The sequence below is a fragment of the Catharus ustulatus genome, chromosome 2 (assembly GCF_009819885.2).
Source record: "Catharus ustulatus isolate bCatUst1 chromosome 2, bCatUst1.pri.v2, whole genome shotgun sequence".
Taxonomy (NCBI): Eukaryota; Metazoa; Chordata; class Aves; order Passeriformes; family Turdidae; genus Catharus; species Catharus ustulatus.
Window position 1 is genome coordinate 51,670,838 of NC_046222.1, and position 18,267 is coordinate 51,689,104.

General features: G+C 40.2%; 1 protein-coding gene across 1 annotated transcript in view; it reads right to left on the minus strand.

The window, feature by feature from the left end:
* FLT1 (fms related receptor tyrosine kinase 1) overlaps positions 1-18,267 on the minus strand; it is a 108,448-nt gene that overhangs the window by 56,931 nt on the left and 33,250 nt on the right. Inside the window, exons 7-10 of the mRNA XM_033051785.1 lie at positions 17,410-17,584; positions 15,365-15,482; positions 13,300-13,469; positions 12,754-12,913 (exon numbers count right to left, since the gene is read on the minus strand). Of these exons, the coding sequence (XP_032907676.1) occupies positions 12,754-12,913; positions 13,300-13,469; positions 15,365-15,482; positions 17,410-17,584 (623 nt within the window). The remainder of the gene's footprint in view (positions 1-12,753; positions 12,914-13,299; positions 13,470-15,364; positions 15,483-17,409; positions 17,585-18,267) is intronic.

Here is an 18,267-nt window from a genome sequence, read left to right on the forward strand (position 1 = left end):
TTAATTGTGCAGCTTTGCGTCAAACTGGCCAACGACTTCACAGATATTGCATCTTAAAGAAATGATGACATGGAAACTAACTTGGGCTGCCCAGATTTCACAGTGTGCACTCAAAGGATCAGTGCATCAAAAAGAACAAAATAAAGCCAGGAGAAGGCAATGGAGATTCATTCATGGAGAGAGGACAGGGAGCAAGGTCATGGCAGGAAAGCCCTATCTACAAAACTACTTCTTTCAGACTCTGGTTTAAAAGCCAACTTCTAACGCATTACTTTTGAGGCCAGGGTGAATGAAAGGCAGGTGCATTAATAAGGGCACCTGTTACAGTCAGATAGGGAAAAATGGTTAAAATTATTCAGAAAGGTAGATGCCATTTACTTTGCACATTTAAAGCTTTAAGAAGTCTGGTTCTATAACAAGAATAAAACAAGAAGGCATGACAATTTGGCTAAGCTGCTAACATTTTCATGCCATAGATGATATCAAAACTCAATTCGTGATGCCAGGCACAAAACAGACAATATCAAAAGCACGTTTGGGACTGAATGCAATGTGTACAGGAAAACAAAGACACCAAAATCCCACTTCATGGATATTAAAAGGTGCCTCCTAATTTAACTTTTTTTCCTATCCCCACAGAATGCACTAATGTTTCTTTGTTACGGTGCTGAAATTTTGTACTCTTTACCATAGAAGTCTTTATGCATATTTTGGTAAAGGACAGAAAGAAGGCATAATGCATATTCAGAAGTTGCTTGTGCATCTCTGAAATGCATCTCAAATTTCCTTTCTTACAGCTCTGGAGTCTCTGGACTCAGTTGCTATTATTATACTCTTCCTCACAATTCCTTAAAAAGACTGTATATATTTAGTTTGCCATGTCTTAGGGATGAGGAGAGTGCTATGTCTTTGTTGATGCTTAGCACAATGAAGTGCTGATTACTCATTAATACCAGAATGCAAACCACCACCATAACTACAATAACATCACAATAAGAAGAAAAACACATGTAAAGTGCTAGATTGGCCTTGGAGGCACATATGAGAACTCTACTGATGCCACATTCCATTCTATATCCGAACTGGCAATTACAACGTTAATGCAATTAGAGTAGAAAATCGGATACGCTTCATAGCTGTTGTTCATGGTTTTAATAAAAAAGGAATCTCAATCAAGCTGAGAATACTACATCCAACAGCACACAGCTGGAGCTGTAAGTACTGTTGTACACACAACATCAGCTCTGCTGGCTGCTGGACCAGCAAACATTTACAGATCAGTTGCAGAACGGCTGCCAGGCAGGGTCTAGGACAAGACTCACACTCATCCCTTTGGATGCAGAGCCAGATGCTTCCTCTCATCAGCTGCCAAGTCCCTTTACTTTAACTTCAAATACACTTAAATAGCTCAGGGACAAGACATAAGCTGTGTTCACTCTCCTGAGCTGGTTATTCAGGTTAATGCTCCAAGTCATTCTCCCTCTTACTGTGGACAGGGGGGCCATGTGGAAGGTGCTGCCTAAGCCAACAGCATCAGCTAGAGATGAGAAAGGGAAAAATTAGTCCAAAGTCCTGCCTCTTAACCTGACCTCAGTTTCTAACAATGGGTATTTTGTAACAGAAAGAGTAAAGGTTCTGCTGAACTTAGATACAATCATCAAACCAAATGTTTGTGTTAAGCACAGATGCTTGGAGAGAAAGAGGGAAAAAAGAAAACACAAAAATCTACTCTGGCTTGAACCAAAACAGGCAATCATCTTCCTGTTAACTCAGTTGAAGTTTCATAGCGTGTCCTCACATAACATCAGCTATGTATTTTTCTGATTTCAAGGAAATTATCAATTTCTTCAAACCACCCACTCAGTAAAACAACAAGGGCATTGCATTTTTAGCAAGGACTGTCTGCATTTGCAGGGAAATCCCAATGCATTTTAGATATTTGAATCTTACTCCAGATATCTCCAGAGTACATGAATTCCTGAAATATTTTGCTGTGGGATGAGCCTCGGGACTTTGCATCTTCAGGAAATCTTACAGCAGGGTTGTCTCCGGGTTAATGAATGAGCACACAGGGTGCACAGTGTCTGATAAACAAGCTGATATCCACCAGCACACTTCTATACATTTCTTTCACCTGCTTCCCTGCAGACCCTTCCACGTTTCCACTTTGTGGGTGCAACTCTGGCTGTGGAGAGATCCCACATAACAAATGCTAATGGGGGTGTGTACAAACCTAAGTTTATAGAAGTTACACAACCTCAGAGTGAGGCAGTCAGACTCTGCTGCCTTAGTGGAGCTCTGGTAGGAGCAGAGCTCTCAGGTTGACCACACCCTGAGTAGTTTTTCCCATGTGCCTGCACACGTGCTGGCATGCACATTTGCAGGTGTGCACCCACACAGGCAAAATCAGCCTTTGTGTCAAGAGCCTGAGAAAATGGTTATTTTTTTGTCAAAACAGGAGCCACTAGTTCTCTGTAAGGTTTTCAGAGAAACCCAGCACAGGGGGAAAGAGGGGTGAGAGTGGCTCTGCCTGTGACAGGATGAGTTCTGCTGTCAGACCTGCTCATTGCCCAGAGTTTCAGGAATTTACATGGAATTGGAGAGGCTGGGGGTGGTTTATGCAACCAGAAGTAAGTCCAGCTTTATAACAGATCTGTGATGTGCCGAACTGGCACCCGCAGGGGCCCTGGAGAAGTGGCCAGGGGGAGGGGAGCCAGCCTGCTACTCAAGAATACATCAAGCCCTTGAGGAAGCTGAGTGTGCCATGTTTGAAGATGCAAAGATAATCACAGTGCTGGGAACCGTCTTGTGTAGCGGAGGAAGCCAAACAACAAGAGGAAAGCAGCATATGCTCGTGATTTCGCACAGGAAGCTAGCAGCACCTCCTGCCAAAGCGAGATAAGAAAACTCCCATGGCCTATTCTGGACAAGGCTGTGGTGATCAACCTTCGCTTCACACTGTCCTCGCTCTGCTCCACAGCCCGCTCCCTTTCCTAATGAGTTTCAGAGCCCTCACTTCTATTAGTATGCAGCATGCCAAGCACAATAGCATGGTGTATTTATAACTATCAACAGGGAAAATTTCCAGGGTAAGAGTGTACTTCATGTCATCTTGATGTATTTCTCTGGAATCACACTCCAAACCAGCTCCAAGCTAAAGTCCTGCTGATGAAACTACTGGTCTCAGAAGAAAAACTGCTCAGTGATTTATAGCAGAGCATGGGAGCTGAGGTAAGCAATTTGTCCAATTATTCACAGGATGGATTGACCCTGAGTATGACAGTCAGTTCTGATTGAAAGCCCCAGATCCAGACACATCCAGACACATCTTCCCCATATTAAAGACAGTACTGCAGCTCTCAGTTCAAGCAGTACAACAAATACCAGTGAAAGAACCTCAATGCACAGATCAGTTGGAAAAATAATCATTTTCTGTCTCCTCGTCTTGGCAGCTTCTTCCTCCCAAGCCCTCCTTTGTGATTCCAGAGGACACTGCAATTGTTACCTCGTGTAACATCTCATTCAACTCTCTAAGCATTCCTCTTGGCAAAGCCCCTGGCAGCCTCACTCAAACTCTCATTCACTGGGATAGTATTTGTTGGGAGGGAGAGGAAACCATCCTGTCACCAACAGTGCCCATTTTTTGGAGTGATTATTGGCAGTCACCATACTTTTCTCAGCAGCTATCATTTTTTAGGGCAGCAACTCCTAGCAGCGTCAGGGCAATGTTACAACAAATTCAAGTTGGCTGACTCACATCTTTCAAGAGGCAATGACACTAACGTTAAGGCAGGGACTCTGGAAATTCCTGGAATTGTAAAGAATACATAGGAACTGTTTGTTATTTGCAAGTTACAAAAATAATCTGGATGGCATGGGCCATGCCTTTTCTGCGCCGCAGTGTGCGGTGCCCTGCGATTGATAGCACAGGGCTGGTGCGGCCACGTGTCCTTGGGAATATTGACTCAATTTGAAGCAGGAAACGGAGAGGAAAAATAGTATCAGGGAGCATGTACAGTTTGTAAAACGTGCTTTATGGGGGTGGGGGAAGGAGAACATGTGCTGGCCCCCTGCCAGCTTTGTCTGTGTGTGTATTCTATGATTCTAAGGAGCTATGGGTGCAGGTGTTCCTGCTCTAGGTCAAAATCAATCAGGTAGAGGTTGAAATACCAGCAAAACCACAGCTGGGAGCTCATCCCAAACACCTTCCTTAAAACTCATGTTGGTGGAGCTAGGAATAAAACTACAGGTGGTAGTTTACAACTGGATATATCTTACATTGTTTATGGTTTATTTGTTTATATATATTTATTTATTTAGGATCAGGTCCCTGATGTCCCAAAAACCTAATTCTCCTGGGAGTATCTTTGAAAAGAGTGGGGTAGATGGCATTTAGAACTTTATTTTGTACTTCCATGGCTCTATCAAAAAAGGAAGCATTTGATAGCTGCACATTGCCTTTCTTACTGATATGCAACCAGATAACTGGATGGTGTTTCCCTTTCAGACTCATCCTTTCCAAACAATGTGACTTGTCCTTAACTACTCCAGTTTGCTGCCTGGAAAGCTGATTGACCTGAGCTATCTCAAGAGAAGCAGCAAGATCAGTAGCAACATTACCTACCCCAGCTTTCAGTATTTCATCAGCCCACACTCAGATTTCCACAGGAAAAAATCACTTCTAAAACTGCACACCTGAGAACTCTGCAACAACAGTTACCCGCAACAAAAAATGACTGAGGCTGAGGGTCACCAAAAAAATCCATATTTCTTCCAACTTCTTTGCCATTACTTGAAATCACTGGCCACTAGGGAACATAACAGCACTTGAAAGTAATTTTTCAGGTGTCTATGCCTACTGAGGTTATCTGAAATTTCTTCACCTTTTCTTATCAGAAAATTATATTTTGCTTCTTGATCCTCAATTTTCTGATTCATACTGCTTAGTATTCTTCATGGACACAGAATACCATCATATTTCAGCCAAACCTATCTTCCTTCCTTGTTATACAACTCTTTTCCTTCCTTTACTAAACTGTGTTCACTCTCATCTCCCATGAAGCCACTGTGATTCAGTCTCCACTTTCTCTGTGCAAAAATCATGTCCTGCACAGAGAAGCAGGATGTTGGCTGAAACTATAGAATTATCACATGAGATTTCCACAACCACCTATAATTTCTTTCAGGGGAAAAAATTGTTAAATTTTGAGAGTCTATAGTATTGCAAGGAAGAGGGTCTTGCAATTTGGTTGAACAGTCAGAATCCTAAAGAGAAAGTCCACAAAGCCTCTACATACAATGTCTACTCTTGAACTCAGTTGTTTTTGTGTTTTTTAAATTTCCAATTTATGTTCCCTATAAATAAAGTCCAACATATTGTTCAAACCCTTCTAGTGTAAGTTATTTTTCTTGCATAACTCACTCAACTTCTAGACATAACCTTACATCTGTAATATTCCAAGATCCATGTATCCACAACTCCTTTCTTCTCAGAATGCCAAATTTCCCCTTCTTTCCTTTGCTGTCCTAATTGGATCCTCTTGGCTCTAGAAAGAAGTAACTCTTTGGTAGCCTATTTACACAGTCCTTCATACTGCCCATCATGTTGACACGCTGGAAGTACAACTCTCACCCTTTCCATTTTCCAGTGGTTAGCAAAGGAGACAGAGGAGCTGCTGATACACTGAGGTTGTGTTTTTCAAGATGATTTGTTTTCAACTTCAAGTAGGGGTCTGGGAGCAACTCTGGGCTGACTGGAGTGAGGAACTGAAGTGCAGGCAGAAAACAAGGAAGGGATGAGAAAGAATGGAGGGAAACATTTTCAAGGAGAGACGGGAGTTGATTAGAGGGAAAACAGGAAGAGAAAATACTGACAGGCATGGATGTAAGACCAAGGATCCATCTATCCCATATCCTGTCCCAACAATGACCATATGCAGATGGTTGGGGATGAGTAAGAGTGGGACTAACTTCAGATATTTCCTTCTAATACTCCCCCAGTCACCAATTATTATCAGGAACTTCCCATAATATAGACTGTTTTTACAGTTCTCTTCCAAGACTGTAGAAAGTTTTCAAACCCCCAAAGTCTTTTGGCAAGGAAATTCATAAATATGCTATCCACTTCATGAGGAATTATATATCCTCTTTCAGTTCCAAATTCTGCTCCTCCTGTCTTCATCTAATGGCCCCTATCTCTTGAATTGGAGAAGATATGATTCTGAGACATGTGTCCTTCACAAGATTGTAAGTCTCCATCCTGTTGCTCCCAAGTCACATCTTTTCCAGTCTGCAAGTGTCTTGATCTCTCTCCTCACTCATGCCTAACACATTCCTCTCATTCTCTGAAATTCCTTTGATCCTTTTTGATGCTATTCTTGGTGTACCTCTCAGTTTGGCTTCATCCTTTGAAATGAAAGGATCAGAAATGCTCATAGCATAAAAGACATCAATAATTTATGGATTTGTTGAGTTATCATGATATTCTGTACTGTGGTCTTTATTTCTTTCCTGGTAATTTCTAACACTTCACTTTCTTTTTGAGCTGCTCATGGTGGTGTTCGCTTTCACAAACTCATCTATCACAGCACTCACATCCCTCTTTGTAGTAGTAATGATCAGCCAACAGCTTTTTAACATGTATTTTACATATGAAAGCAAGATTTTTTTCTGTGTATATCATGCGTGTTTATCTTCCGTGAATTTCACCTGTCACTTTTTCACCCAGATACCCAGATTCAGAGTTCTGCATTTCATTGCAAGCAGCCCCTCATCCTTACAAATCCGAATAACTTGTCATCATCAGCAAACACTGTCACCTCCTTACCACCTTTTCCAAGTTATTTCTGAGCATGTTGACAAGTACAGACCCCAGCACCAGCTCCTGAAAAACTTCACTGATCATCTCCCCACGCTGCGAGAACTAGTTGTTCCCTGTTAACCTCTGTTTTCTATTTTTTAACTGAATACTTTTTTCTGAGCACGATCCTACCTCACATGCCTGTTCAAAGCCTTCTGCAAAGGCTTTTTGAAAGGCATACACACAAAAGGAAAGAGGATGCTAACTACAGTTTGTATATTTTTGTAAAAGGTGTACTCGATCCAGCAATAGTACTCCATTCATAATCACTCCTAAGCACACACAGAGCTTGACCTGGTGCCTTCCTTTGGCCAGGAGCCCCTGCTAGTGCAGGAGCAGGCTCCTGGCCACGGGCTGGGACGCCCCACTGGCTCAGACCCTGCCAGCGTGCGGGGCCTCACTCACGTCCAGCCTGTCACACACTTTATTTCCTATGGGCTGGGCCACTCCGAGTAAAAGATCAAGCAGAAACATCCCACCATCTACGTGACCCTTAAGTGTTTTTCCTTAAGGCTGGGTGTCAGACTGCACATAGTAAAGCCAAGAGACCACCCTGTGAAGGCAACAAGGAAAAAAAAGAAACTGGGAAAAAATAAAAGGAGGAGCAAGTGAAAAAAACCATGCATGAGAATAAAAGAGTGGTACTAAGCAGAGTATCCCTGACCCTCTGGATCTTGCTGTAGTTCTTATGTTTAAAGATTGACCAATGACAAAATAAATAATGCAATGTTTCTTGTTTTAATTTTTTTTAAAGTTGATTTAAAGTGATTTGGAAAATAATATCGAAAACTGGAAGCTTAAGGTTCTGATTCAACTAAGACACACAATTAAGTAATTGTACTCGCAGAATAAATTGATCTATGTGTAACCCTGTGGACAGACTAACTGTACTTGGTATAAAGCATGTATTGTCAAGCCTTATGTAACCATATGGATGTGCCAGATCTGATTCAAACAGCATTTTGCAAAAAACAAATTAGTAAAAAATATTTTAAAATTCCATATAGTGACTGAAAACAAGGATATAGCTCTACTCAGAGGAAAGAATGTGTTCACAAGCAAGCATTGGCTTTTGGCTCCTAGGGAAAGTGCAGAATGAGATACTTGAGCATACTGCTTATTCAGGCTGAAGCAGATCAGATGATGTTTCACTCCCCTTTTTCCTTTGGCTTTAAGTTCCCTGGAAGTCCATGCTGCTGCAATGTACACTTGTGACAGTTCCTCTGCACTTTCAAAGGTTATGTAAAAAACCACAGAGTTTGACTTCATTTGCACCAATCTATTTCCCCAACCACACCAAATAGCTAAGGGAATAGCTAGTATGAATTTTGGTGTACCTGTAAGTACCTTTACATTATTAGATTGCTGTGAGGTGATTTCCTTGTAGCACAGGTGGAAGGCACAAAGGCCACCAGCCAGATCCTCAGCCAGTGTGAATGTAGAGCTGAGGACCCGGCCACAAAGGCATTTTAGAACTACCTGTTTGCTAATGGCATCTATCCTACTCATACCAGCTCCAAAGACCCAGACTTTTCCTTCCTGAAAATACAAGGTGGCACAGGGAACAAAACCAGTTACTGTGGACAAACTAATGGGCATCAATGTTTACAGACATCCAACAACTAAATTTGGGTGATTTCGTACATTCCTAAATAAGTACAATTAACATTTGTTCTTTCATTGTTCATTTTACGTACCTCACGAAAGTTCCAAATCTGGTTTTCCCAATCATCGACCCAAACACATCCTAATGATTCTGCCTTTCAATCTCTTATTAATACCCTGACATAAACAATACAGAAATTCATTAAATTAAACTGCTGTGTACACACGTCCTGCCTCCTCTGTCACTGAAGCTGCTGGGAGTCTGGCCATGCACTGTCATTATGATAGTTTCAGTCCTTCTGTATCTCTGCAGAAGTTTTAAGGAGCACCTTTACTTTTTTCCTTGCAGATACTTCATATATTCAGCCTTCCATCTCCAATCCCACCATTAGGTGGTTTTACCACCAAGTAGAGTTCATATCTTGACAGATAGTCAGGAGAGCAGAGAATCATGTACCAATTAGCCCAATTACTTTGTTTTTGTAAGCAACTCCATAATACTGCTACATTTCTCTCTCTCCCAAACACACACACAGAGGAGAAAAAAAAGCCAGAAAACCACAGACTGATGTCATGGCAGGGTTATAAAATAATAATATAACATTCAGCTTGACACTAAACAAAACTGATAGCTCAAGAGAAGGGAGGCATCAAGATGACGGGAGAGTTGAAACACCCGTAGTAAAATCTGAGTGTTGCAACTGCCTGCAGTTTCTGAAGGGTCAGTCAGTCAAACCTTGGGCAGAGGCTGAAGATCTCTCTTGAACTGCCCACACAGAAATGTCCAGAGAGAGAAACTGGGCCCAAAGACCACTGCACAACTGCTGAGCAAGCCAGTGCTTCCAGTGAACAGTATCAGTATCCCACATGCCTTTCCTGGCAATTTCTGCCAGGTCAGCTGAAGAGAAACAAAACCTAATGAAGAGACTCGGGTCAAGAACCATTAACATCAAGCACGTTCCTGGTATGCAGTTGCTTGTTCTACAGCCTCAGAACTGATCTGTTCTGGGTGGATCCCAGCCTGCCTGGAGACCCCCAGCCTGCCCTGCTGCTGCCTGCCCTCATACACCTCTGCTGACAACCCCATCTGGGGCAAATTCAGGATGGATAGGATGGCCACAGAACACCTGGGGGCTGCCCAGACTGGGAATGTGTCAGCTACAGAGTACCAGCATACACTGCAGTAAGATAGCCCTGGAAAAGCAGTTTCTCAATCATTTAAGAAAGACGATTTTTTTTTTAACAACTTCTTATTTTGCATTGTGTCTTCTACAGTCTTTTGGCCTCCACTTCCAAATTTTATAACTCTATATAAGCTTTAAAAAACCCCAGAATGTTGCATCTTGTCCCAGGCAGATTTTCTTGACTCTTCTGTGTTTCTTTGTTTGGGTGAACGTCAGAAGAGAATTTTTCCACCTACATATCTAGTTAGCTAGCTAGCTACCAAAAGGTTGATTAAGGGCAATAGTTGATTTAAGCAAAGTAATTGTAACAGAAAACAAAGAACAGGGAATTTTTAATCATGTTGATCTTTCCACATTTCAAAGATTCACATTTGTTGAGCGATTTTGCCACTCTGCTACAAGGAAACTATGGAAATTATTTTATTAAGCCACTCTCCTGTTTCTGGCCTGAGTAAAGTAGACAGAAGAATTATGCAAATTGATTGTATCAATCAGAAAGCATTAAACTGTATCTGCATTTAAAAGCAATGGAATTCATTGAGGTATTTTTGTATTTTTGTAACTGAAATACTGCTTGGAAAATAAAGTGAAAGAAGTATCCACACAACCTAATGGTTGCTATTAAAAGCAGCAGTCCTTCAGAAATAAAAGCATCTAACTTAGGCAGTCAGTCCCCAGACTGCAGTGACAGGGCTCAAGTGGTGTGAAGTTAAGCACACATATAAACACTGGAGCAAACAGACCTCTGGGCCAGTAGTGCACTGCAAGGTCTTTGCAGCAACAGCATCTTTTTATTCAGAGTACACACTCTGTCCTGTGGCATGGGACTCAGAAATTTCTTGAGAATCTCTACTACCTTACACTGAAGGGTAGCCTGTGGGGATTTATTGACTTGAAGTACATCTATGTACTGAAACAAACAATACTTGAGCACAAATAGAGCAGCATTTTAGTATTGGAAACCTAATGCTGGGCAGATGAATACAAAAAAAATATGTAATGGCAGAACAAGATATGTCTCTTATCTCCTGCACAAAGTACACTCACATTAAATCTGCTGTTTGGGCAAGCCTCCCATCACATAAAGAAGGAAGGAAAATGAAATAGGTGGGATTAAAAGGTTTTCCAGCTCTTCAGGGGGAGCACCTGAACCTGCACAGCCATCAGCCTGAACAAGGTGTGCCAGCTGCTGAGATACTCCTCTCTGCTCCCTTCCTGGAGCAGGAGAGAAAATGTAATTACTCAGGTATTTCTGCCTTTATGCAACAGTTAATTGTTATATTATTCAGAGGGAGTCATCCCACTCCTTTTAGGCAAAGCATTACAAATGATGTTCCCCAGACTACTTCTTCAATGAGTACTTAACGGAGAAGGAAAGGGAGAGGGTTAAAAGGAATCATCACAGAACAATTATGCAGGCAATTTGGAAGCCAGTCTGGAAACAGCATTGTAACAGAGCCAATAGCTGATTCAAATTGTTGCATTTCTCCTTTGATCACCTGCTCAAACACACTCCTAATTAGCACATAATGGAGTCTAGCACAGCACATTGCTGAACACCTGCATGCAGATGTTAATTCTCTTTCTGATGACACGCTCTCCTGTGCTGGAGAGCAGACCTGTGCTTGCTAACAGAAGGAAATATCTGACTAAAGATGAGAGCTACCTCAGCTCCCAAGGAAGAACCAGCTGCTTCTTCAGTGCTGCATTGGACTTCAACCCAGAGTATTCATAGCTGTATGAACTCTTGAAAGCAACTAAAAGACTGAAAATTTTCATACATGCTTTTCTCAATGTTTGTCTAGTTAAAAGATGTTGCAATTTCTCTTCTCTTACATCTATTAGCAAAAATCAGTTTTGCAACTTGTCCTTGTAAGGTAACATGCCAGACACAGGAAATGCAGGTCTCACCTGTCCCTGAAATGGAGAATTTCAGGTAATACCTATTCCAGCAAGAGGAGAGATTGCTAGTGCCACCTCTTGGTGAGAAGGGCACAGAAAGACAGTCATTAGAATAATCCCAAAGATAGTGAAAAAATAACATATGCCTCTAGGAAGTGCTGACCACTCTTTCACTGATATCAAAGCACTTACAAGTATCCTCAGTTTGAGATGTTCAGTATTGAGACCCTTACTATTACATGTATATTTAGCATTGAGATGTCCTATTTAGTTGAAGAAGTGTTCTGTACCCTTGCAATTAAGCATGTACTTAAATATTTGCCTGGTGCTAAATTCCAATTCTATGAAAGTGTTAAAAAAGTGAAATCCTGTGGAATGTGATTATTCTTCAGCTGAAACTGAGAAAATGCTGTGTCTTAAACTTGTTAGGTTTTAAAATATCTTCATTGGGTGTGATCCAAGTACCTTGTCTGTTTGAACCCTCCAATAGCAACTTAATGATAATGCTGTTGTGGAGGTTGAGTGTTAATCATTAAGTTTGTGTCAGATTTCATGAAGCAGGAAGAGCTGTGGCTAAGTGAGTCAACACAAACTCCTAATCATAAGAAACAAAGTTCAAAAGAAAACTTACACATGAAAAGAGGATTAGTTGAGCACCACATCAGTATCAAGTAAGCTTGCATGGTACCATTTATTCTTTACCCTGGTTAAATATCATCTGGAGAACGATGGGCACATTTGGCTTGCTGAACTGAATCTATGACTAAACATATCACAGGACAGATCTGACCTTCATAATGGAAGAAGTTTCTATGATGTTTTCTGTTAATTTTGAAAGAAACCACACATTGGATTCACTGCGCATGGAGAAAAGCATGCAGGAAAACTTCTCCATGTGAAAGAGTGTCATGAAAATGCAAAAGCAATTATTGCTTCTGGACAAATATTGCATGCATGAGTAGTAGTGAACTGTAAATAAACTCAAATAGTAATACCAAATAACCACTCTGCCCTCCATTTTCAAATAACGATAGAGAAAAGCTTGCATTGTGACTACATGTCCACTGAAAAATTTATTGATAAAAAGCAGACAATTTCTATTAACTAAGCAATGTTTACAGCAAGATTTACACTAGTAAAAAAAATATTTAAGTGCAATAGTAAAAGAAGACATACTAAATGCAAGTGAAGATGTTGTCCTACCTTGTTTTAGAATGGTTTTGTTTACAGGGATACCACATCCACGTAATTTTAGGTGGAGGAACACCATACACAGTGCATGTCAAGATTTGTTTGCTGTCTAGTAAATGCAGATTGGGTTCAGGGAATGATGACACGGCCTTTTCGTATATCTGTGGTTTCACTGGAAAGGGTGAAAATTGGAAAGGAATTAAAACCAGCTTATTTCCAATGTATTGCACTATTATAAATATACTGCATTCTTGCAGTATGAGTAACAAGAAAAGTCCCCAGGAGAACAAAAAAACCAGCAGCCCTAAGTCAAGTCAGACGAGTGTTTAGGAACACATTTAAGTCATCAGGAACAAGTATGTGGCTGTGGAGGACAGAAACACTTCTAATGAAAACCAGTGTCCATTTTCTGGTTTAAAGATGGATATTTCATCCTGCATATCAGGCTTGAGTTTTGGTCCATGAAATCAGTAAGAAAACCTGCAATGCCTTGATGTGTGCAAGATTGGTGACAATTTCTATGTTCAGGAGAAGCATGGGAACATGTTGCAAACTTACCATTTACAGTAAGACTGACTGTAAGATTCTTTGACAAGTTCCACTGTTGAATGCTCAATATTATGGTGTAGTTTCCAGCATCCTCCTCAGCAACATCCTTGATGACCAACGAATAGTCTTTAACCACATACCGGGCACATTTTTCAGCAGCAGGTAGCCCATCTTTTAACCTGTTTCATGGAATTCCAGAAATCAAAATTCTGAAAAATATTTCTGCTTAAACCACCCATGTTACATCATATTCCTTGGTCTTTGGGAAGGGATTGTATTTCCAGTCTGAGATTCTGTTTACCAGAGGCTTGTCATTTCCTTTCAAATAAGATTGCTGATATTTGTAAACCACTTTAAAGAATACTATTCTGTAAATTAAAATTGCTAAGAATCTGACGGGGGTCTATGGTATTTGAGGGTTGCTGAAAATTGCAACTCAGTCTCTGAAGATCCCAGTTGTCCATGGCTGGGACCGCCACTTAGTCTAATAGAACATTTTAGCTTAGAGTTGGTCACAGAAATAAAAGTTGTGTCATCTTGCACTGGCCATTTCTCTATGACCTCAGAACACATCCTGGGACAAAGTATTACACTACTCTAAGCACAGCTGTGATTTTAGGAAGAGGAAGAGTAAGTAGATTAGATAAGCACTTCAGATATCAGATATCCTGCTATCAAGGGAATGTTTTTAAAGATAACAGAAAATCAACATAGAAAGTACTAACTGTTGCTCACAAACAGATTCCTGAAGCAAAAGATTTTTCTTCAAAGTCTAAAATGCAGTGTAAAGTGCATTTTAACAAGGTGCAAGAAGATTAACATAATGTTAGTAGAAGCGTGCAACACATGCACATTATGATGATGGATTTGATCTAAATGATTCACAGCTTTTAGTAAGTGTTTACAGAAAAATCTTACTGTTATTAGAGAGGCATTAAAATTTGGTCAAAGGACTTACGGATTTAGGCATTTCACTGTATGTGTATTTTACAGAACCACAGAATAGCTGTAGCTGAAAAAGCCTTTGGAAATCATTTAGTCTAATGTGCTATTCAAAGCAAGGTCAGAACATTGCTCCAGACCATTTTCAATATGGTTTTGTGTATCTCCAAGAATGGAGACTCCACCACCACCCTGGACTATTTATTCCAATGTTTGACCAAGCTCAATTTTAAATTTAAAAAACTCCTAAAAATTAGTTTAAATGTTTGGAGATGTTTTTAGTTCAGAAGTTTTGGATCTATATGTGTAGTCAATAAACCCAAACACTGGAGAAAGAGAAAATTATGTATAAATAGTTGGTATCAGTGTCACATTCACCCCTTAGCTTTCCACATGAAGCCATAAGTGTAGCAGAGGTTTTGTAAAACAAGACAACACTTTTGGAACAAAGTTCATTCCTGGCTGTAACGTTAACTCTTACTGTTCATGTACATTTGGTTTGTTTTCTTAATCAGTCTTGTCATAGACCCTTTGTTAAAGTGCAATTAATTGAGTCAGAGCTATTGGTGTTTAAAATTATTTTAACAAAAAAACCCTTGAGATCATGAATAGATAACATTGTTGAATAAGAAAATGGTCTGGATTAATTTAAAAAAAAGTCTTAACACAGCATAAATGAGACAAAATGAATGATCCAGTGAAAGTTCTGCTGAAGTAGACCTGCATATCACTGCATAATAATACCAACTTCCATTTTTTTTGCAGTAGTGCATGTCTGTATGACTCAATCACTTATTTTAATGAAAGCCTTATTTGTTTCTCTTACTCTCTGAAAAGCAAGTCCAGGTTCCATATCTAGGTCTGAGTGAAGCTGGATGCATCACTTCAGTCAAGGCTGGTAGAGATATTTATCTGTAGAGCATCCAGTGGTTTTAAGAAGAGACATATCCAACCTATTTGAGGATCTCAGCTTAAAACGTTCCATATCTCCTTTTTGGCACTTGCAAAATGGAGGTAATGTTTTCATAAATTGTTAGAACCCCAGGCAGCTCTGAAACTTCGAAAAAACCCTCCCCAACTCTATTATAAAAAGAGGTCCAGGATACATATGTGGAAGTAACTGTTGTCCTACCATATAACCTCAGGAGAGGGAAATGCCTTCACTTTCATTGACAAACGATAGGATTTTCTTCCAGCTACAGCCTCCAGCGCAGTTTTCTTCCGACGTTTCAAATTAATGAACATTTTATCTTAAACAAAATAAAGAAATGCTTTGTATTACTGATTTTTGTCCTGCAAAAAAAGTATCTCTAATCAGGCAAATGTGACTCCAAATAAAAGTTATCTTTAGTAAGTTTGAAGGTCCCACATGTTAACAGCAAGAATAGAGCCCAATCTCCTAGAGATCTATAAAAGAGGAAAGAATAGCACAAATATACAAGAAACTGAGATGCGGTTCCCAGGGCATGAATCTACTTGGAGAAGATGCACTCTAGCCAAATTCACATTGTGCTCCAGCCAGAAAAAAAGGCACAAGAGATAAAGTCGTCTGTAGTATGTGGGAGGCTGAACTGAGGAAGATCAGATGACCTTTCCCTTTCTACAGGCCAAGAATCAATGAATGTTCCAAAAGGAAATATTTTGCCAGAGAGGACTTAAGGGACCTTCAGAGAAATAGCAGAGGAGAGGGCAGAAACTTTCTGTATCATTGGTAAACAGCTGTTTCATCAAACAAACAGATCTCTGTCACTTCACTGGAATAATTCAACCTGCTGGAATTTGTTCTTTTCCAGTTGCTCTGCCCCATATCTCCAACTCTCTGCCAAGCTGAGGCAATAAAACATAAAATTCATACAATACACTGCAAAATATCTTTTTTCCCTGCCAACTTGTGCAAAATAAAACATTCAAAGCATAAAAAATATTTGAGTGTCCTTTTGATGGTACCTGTGGTGCAATATTTACTCACATTGTGAAACTGCATAAGGATGATGGATATCCATTAAACAATCTCAACATTTAATCATACTTACCACGTACATTGAAAAGAATATGCACAAGACAAATAATTACTTTAATTACACAAGTCAAGTTATAAAGATACAGCCCTGATTCTGCAAACCTTTATTCACACAGACTCTTTCTAATATGGATATCCTGTAGATGGGGCTGCTTATGTGAATGCAGGCTGACTTCAACAGTCTCAGCTTCTCTGACTCTAATTTTAATCTCCAGCTTATCTGACTTAAATTTTAATCTAAACCTCAGTTTCTGACAGATGCAGTTCATCTGTTTAAAACACAGTAAGTGGTTATCATGATTCATCCTATGCTCCCAGTGCCTTATCCCAGAGCTTAAATAGAGAAAATGGGCTGAAATTCTCTTTAAGAATACCAACACAGAATGCTTAGTCCATACTTCCAGATAGGAGAGAAAAGATATGCCATTGAAAATATGCAACAAATCCATATTCTGACCATGACCCATCTTTTGTGGAGGACACCACCAGCCACTTGGTCTTTAACACTAATGGTGTTCCAAAGATCCTGAATAGATTTAATTGTAACAGGAGGTCCCAAAGAAGGTCACTTCCCAAAGAGACCCAATGCAAAAAAGTCCTTATTCATATACCTTTGAAATAATATCAGAAATTTCTATATTTCACAGGAGGCCCAGAAACCCTAGGGAACTTGATCAAGGGTCCTGCTGTAAAACAAATGATTTGCATCTTTTGAATGGTCTACCAGTACCAGCTCCATGTAGAGTTAGGATATTTATTTTTATTTTTTTTTCATAGAAATGAATGTATAAGTACCATAGAAGAGGAAGTGGGATTCTTCCATTTAAATTACGCTTGTACCTTCTTTTTCCCCCCAAACTAGAGTTTCCTGATTGTATCTGCCAGAACTGACTGAGGACAGCGCTATCACAATACTTAGCAGACAAAAGTGATGAAACTGAAAATCAACATGTCTATTGGCAACAGTACAAAATAGTCATGGGAGAAATGGCACATGTTTTCCCTCCTGCAGCTCCTCCTTCCCTCGTTTCCCTTCTTCTGCCCATGATGAATGTGCTACAAATTCTCTTCCACCTCGTGTCACGATGTAAAACTGTCACATGACTGACCTTGGTGCGTGAGCACTGAGTATTCTACAAATGTGCCCCACTTCTTACCATAAACAATGACAGTTGTGTTGACGGCCTTGATCGATGGCCCGCTCTTCACATGGCAGGTGTACTGGCCCTTGTCAACATCCCGCACTCTGTCGACAACGAGGATGCTGTAAAAGATGTTGGCCTCTGAATTCTTCTGGTCGATGCGCTGCGTTACAGAACCTCTTTTCCTTGTCTATAAAAGCCAAAGAAATTAATAAGAAAGAGCTTAATCAAACCAATATTCATCATTATTAAGAGTTGTATTTTTCTGTACTGCCACCATAACTTAGTAAAAAAAACTCAGATGCCTTTGTATAGCACAGATGAGCAAAGGTGTTTAACATTTCTGGAGGGACAGCAATAAAAAATATAAGCAACCTCATAGGGCAATTCATCCCTGTCTTCACCCAGGTTGTCATGGCATCCAAACTAGTACTTTCCAGAGGAAGATCCTCCCTTTTGTATAGTCAACATGCCCAGCTCCCCATTGCCATTGTCCAGCACTGCTCCTAAAAATCCCTGAGCAGCACATAGTTTGGTGCCTGGATTCAGTGCCATAGGAAGCAGACACATAGAAGAAAAGGACATTAACACAAGGAGAGGAGAATCCTGGAAATGCTACAGACGGAAAAGGGACTAGATTTGGCAAGGGAATAGTAGGGTGGAACTGAAGATAATGTGACTCTGAGGAGTTATTTCCTGCAACCCCCCCTCAGCATTTGGCCTCAAAGTTTATTTAACCCAAGACATTGTTGATGTGTTATAAACACTGAGCACCCTTCAGTTACCATCTAAATAAAAACAAAGCACAATTCCACAAATGTGGTGCCCAGATAGGGCTTGGTAGGGCAGCAACAAGCAATATAATATATTTGG